This window comes from Dendrobium catenatum, unplaced genomic scaffold (genome assembly GCF_001605985.2).
Source record: "Dendrobium catenatum unplaced genomic scaffold, ASM160598v2 fragScaff_scaffold_72, whole genome shotgun sequence".
Classification (NCBI taxonomy): Eukaryota; Viridiplantae; Streptophyta; class Magnoliopsida; order Asparagales; family Orchidaceae; genus Dendrobium; species Dendrobium catenatum.
Genome location: NW_021318534.1, coordinates 2,468,022 through 2,473,206, shown reverse-complemented (window position 1 = coordinate 2,473,206; position 5,185 = coordinate 2,468,022). Strand labels below are relative to the sequence as shown.

Genomic DNA, 5,185 nt, shown 5'->3' with positions numbered 1-5,185 from the left:
TTAAAAAAATGTAATGGTAGCAGTATAATAATTACAAATCAATGTAGTAACTATTAGGTTGAACAATAACAATGAATCGGTAGCATGCATTTCAATAATTATACTTAATATTATTCAACAAGTAAGTAGTTATGAGAATCACAATGTTTTTTAATATTTAGTCATTGGTAGTTAGTAACCATTGACTAAGTAAATAGAGTCGTAATTAGGGCTGCAAACGAACAGAGCCGAGCCGAGTATGTGAGTGTTCATGTTTGTGTTCATTTAATATCAGGTTGTTCAAGTTTGGTTCATGTTTGTTCGAGCTTTATTGTTTGTGTTTATGTTTGATTCATTTAAATTAATGAGTGTTCATGTTCAGTTCATGTTTGTTCATTTAGTGCTTATCGAGCTTTAAACAAACAAACATGAATAAACTATAAACGAGCTCTACTTTTAGATGTTCATTAACTTAACAAACGAGCTTTATCGAGCTTCCTAACAAACGATTACATCAAGCATGTTTACGAACATATTTAACAATTATTTTTAACTATCAAACAAATCCGTTCATAAACATATCTATGAACAAACACATTATAAGCTATGTAATAAAGGCAATGATTTATAAGCAAATCCCATCGAGCTTAATGTCGAGCTTGTTCACGAACGTCAAATAATGTTGTTCATGAACATAAATGAGCCGAACGCATTAGTGTTCAAGTTTGTTTATTTAAGAATCGAGTATTTAAAATATTGTTCAAGTTTGTTTGTTTAATTAATTAAACGATCACAAATGAGCTTTAATCGAACCGAACAACGAGTAGCTCGTCGAACAGCTTGGTTTGCTTGCAGCCTTAGTTGTAATTTCTTACTCGTCGACACAATAATAACTCCTTATAACTCTCAACCATTATATCACTTGAATTGTTAGAGGATATCACCAAATCATTATATTTAAGGGAAATCCTGCTAACAAACAGCCGCTTCAACTTGTTCTAAGTTCTCTCAAATTTCCAGTTTGACTCAAAACAGAGTAAAATGCATATAGCCCTCCATCTCTGCGTTCGGCATTGTTGCGCGGCGATACGGTGTTTACAAGCTGAAAAAGCTACTTCTCTGCTTCTTTCTTGCGCTCCAAACCCCCGCTTTTGTGTTGTCGCTTTCTTCGTCACTCCTCACTTCCATTCCCTCCTTCGCCGCCGCTATGTCTACTACATCGTCTTCCGCTGTCACCCTCGCTTCCATCAACCCTAAGGTGCGTCTAAGCTGAATCTATCAAGGTTCATCCTATTTAGCAAATTTATATTATCGATTTTTTTGAAGGATTTCCAGTATGGGTTATCATGATTTAGATGCTGTCTGGTTTGCCACCTATACTCTGCAGTGGGAATAAAATTTCTGAAATAAATGCAGCTAAATGGACTGCATAAATTTTACGAGAAAGCGAGAGGGCGATAAAATAAAAAATTAGCCGTGCATTCTGTTTACTTCGGACTAACTTTGCCGCGATACAAACTTTCTATTTCCTTTCCCTTTACGATATTTACTTCGGTTCTCCTCATCAGAATGCCATTTTGATTTCTGGCTAAGCCTGTGCTTCTTGTTTGTACTCTAGGCTTTGGTATATTGTTGGGAGGAGGAAAAAGAAGAAGAAGAAGAACGATTTACGAGCACTTCTGTATTTATTAACGGAAGTTTATAAATAACTCTCACCACTTTGTTCTTTTTAATAACGGAAGTTTATAAATAAATGTCCACTCGAACGGAGGCATCATCTTCGAGAAGTGGGAAATGAGGAAGGGGGAGCTTATTTCACTGCAATGGAAAGTACTAAAGCTATAACTATTGTGTTGATCGTATCAAATTGTCGTGACCACCTTCAAGGACCCTCCTAATGGTGAGGGGGTGGAGCCGCATTCCCAAATATTGCTATGCGTCCTCCACCACACAGGCTGCTAAGTGACCGCTATGATATATATTTTTTCATTTGGCTGGTCTCATGTTATTACAATTGCCATGTTTTTTGGGTTGCCAATTAGTGAGGGTGTAATGCTGGAAGGCTACGTGATAGGGGAGTCTACAATATGATTGTAATCGAGAGGATGAAGAGAAAATAACAATGTTTTCTATTTTGATTTCAATAATTATCTTTTGTAAATTAGGTCTAAATTTAAGTACTTTAAAATTAGTAGAATTTGTGATTTAAACAACTCCAAGATATGGGAATACATTAAGATTTGCATCAATTTTTATTTAGTTACTTGGAAAAATGAGAGTACCCTTTGGTAAAAGTGGGTTTACCCTTCCTTGCAATGTGCATCAAGTTCCCTTTAAGCATATTCATTTGACATTCAATCAGCACTTCAAGATTAATGATCACCTTCAAATTCATGCTAATCAAATAAGTTTTGCATAGAAAATTTCATGTTTGTTGTTTTGAAGACCTTTTTATGCATAAGTTATTGTTAGAAATTGCATTCTATTGCATTTCTTGTTCTTATCAATATAGCGCACCTCTCAACTATGAAAATTCTTTTTTAATCCACATGTTTCTTACATAGTATGTTTAATGAAATTTGTTCTTTACCCGTTCTTGTGGCTCATGATTTTTATCTAGACATTTCTTAAATTATTCAGGTGTTGAAATGTGAATATGCTGTTTGTGGAGAGATTGTTAGTCATGCTCAGGTATTTAATATGTGTTTTTGGTGATCTGTTTATTTTACCCTGTATTTGGAGATGGTAAAATTTAAATTGTAAAATGATCATGGATAAAGTAATGTTGCAAATGTTAGTTTTATGGTTTGACTGTCGAGGATGTGGATATATTTTTTGTGCTTTTGAGGCCTTCTTTTGGTAGTTGCTAGAATAAGCATGTTGCTGAAATATTTCAAAATTTGCTGCCACATATGGACCATTTTATGGACCATTTTTACTTTTGGTTCCTTGAAACAAATAATATAACTATGCTATGCACAAAATCAAGAAAGTAATAAAAAATAAAGTATACTTCCTCTTCATCATTTTGGGAAGAAGTGAAGTGACTCCCACTTCAATTTTTTGCGTGTGAAGTCCAAAGTAGTTGTATCTTCATATTTTATTTGAGAGATGTTATTCTGCCAACAATTTTTGTCAAATAAATGCTCAGGTTTTTTCATAGCAAAAAATTTCCTATAGAGAGTTACTACAACAAAACAACAAACAACAAGAGGGCATAAGATGATTATTTCCATAATATTATAAGAGGGCATATTAGTCTTACTCAAAGAAATTAATTGTTGACCTTCATGTGTGTTCCTAGGCCTAATGAGATCAAATGCAATGACGGTGGTGGAGGATATATACAACTGCAAGGGAAATCAACATAAAGTGTTCAAAACTATTGCCCATTTCATAGAACAGACAACTTCGGTGCATCCAAAATGCTCAAATGGTTTGATGATGGCTCCATCGCCTCCTGTATTGCTTGATTTCCTAATAAGAGGAGGACAAAAATTCACCACACACATGACAATAAATTTATTGGAGAGTTTGTACACACAAATATTCCTAAATAATAGCAAGCATGAGCAGTAATAAAATAATACTACTGCTAATAATAATAATAATAATAATAATAATAAGAATAATAATAATAAACGAAGTTTTTATTAAAAAAGAAATACATCAAGGGGATGTTTTTCTCTCGCAGAATCTAAATTCTCAGGATATAAATGGTGGCCCCTCTCAAACCACGTACATAGGCAAAAAATACCTTACTTATGTGCCTCTCCCAATTTTATTTTCATTTCTTTATAACAAACTTCTGCCATTGATGACTCCTCTTCCTAACATCTCTCTCTTTCTCCTATGCATGCACATTTTGTCAACATTGTTAGGAGGTATTCAAATTATGCATGTACCCTTCATTCCCTAATTTCTCTTAAGAATTAAGATGAACTATTAAGTAATTTATCCTTAACTAATCTTCGTCAATTTTTAATTTTAAATTCGTGCGAAATTAAGTATAAGTTCTTTGTACCAAATCGCTTGAAATTTCGCGTAGAATTTTATAAAATTGATTGCGTCAAATTCCGACAACTTTGACAATTCGCCTAATTTTGTCGCGACGTGATTGTTCGACGTTTTCATGATTTTCGGGTTTTACACTTTAAGTTTTTATCATATATCTATTATTGTTAAATCTCAACCTTACGATCCCAAAGATATCCACGGCTGTGAACAGTAATCCGTGGGAAGACTACATGGATTGCATTAATTCCTCCCATTAATTTAGGAATAATTGTATTCATGTTATTATAAGAGTTATTTGTTTCCTTATCGATACACCTTGTATAGATCTATAAATAGGGAGTATATTGCTTAATAAAAATTCAAGCTTTTCCTTCCCAAATTCTTCGTTTTAACATGGTATCAGAGCCAACGGCCTTAATTGCCGTCGAAGAACGATCCTAGATCGTAGGAGGAGGAAGAGAAAAGGAGAAGCTCGGACGTGATCGTTGCCGACCCGTGTACGCCCCGACGAAACAAGACTGAGCCGCTTCGATCGGAACTTCACTTCCGATCCAAGAGGAAGATCGAAGTCGTCGAAGGAAGAAAGCAGAACGATCCGTCAGAAAGGGAAAGACGACGAAGGAGCGAAGCAACCCACTCGTCTCTTCCCTTCCTATCGCAAGTCCTCCCGATCGCAGAATTTCCCCGCACACTGAAATCGGAAGTTGAGACGTGCCGAAGCACCGTTCCAAACTTCCGATCCGACAGGAAGCACAGGAGTTGTAGGAGGATTGTCGAACAGCAACGAAGGAGCCAAAGAAGCGACTCGGGCAAGTTCTGCACCCCGGCGAAGCGACGAAGCCGAACGTGAAGGGAACGGAAGCCCGATCCTTCGCGGTTCCTGTCGATCGAGTGGAAGAGCCGCGATCCATCTCGGTCCATCTGCTCTTTCCCAATCCCGCTCGGTGGAGGAGCCGGACCCGTGCCGTTTAAGAGGCTCGGCCTTTTTTGGCAAGTCCAAACAAAAAAAAAAACTCTTACCTTTCGACCTTTATTGTCGAACAAAGAAATTTCTAGGAAGCCTTAATTGCTTTCCAATGTCAGAAATCAACTCCTCTCAAAGTGTTGATCAAACCGAGGAATCGATGGTACACCAAGGACGAGGTGACCTTCAAAGCATGCAACCTTCCTATCGTCTAAATGGGAAGAA

General features: G+C 36.4%; 1 protein-coding gene across 1 annotated transcript in view; it reads left to right on the top strand.

Annotated features, from left to right (window-relative positions):
• Window positions 1–1,030: 1,030 nt before the first annotated feature.
• Window positions 1,031–5,185, top strand: part of LOC110115260 (alanine aminotransferase 2) — a 21,692-nt gene continuing 17,537 nt past the window's right edge. Inside the window, exons 1-2 of the mRNA XM_020848451.2 lie at window positions 1,031–1,237; window positions 2,620–2,670. Coding sequence (XP_020704110.2) covers window positions 1,187–1,237; window positions 2,620–2,670 — 102 coding nt within the window. The 5' untranslated portion in view covers window positions 1,031–1,186. The remainder of the gene's footprint in view (window positions 1,238–2,619; window positions 2,671–5,185) is intronic.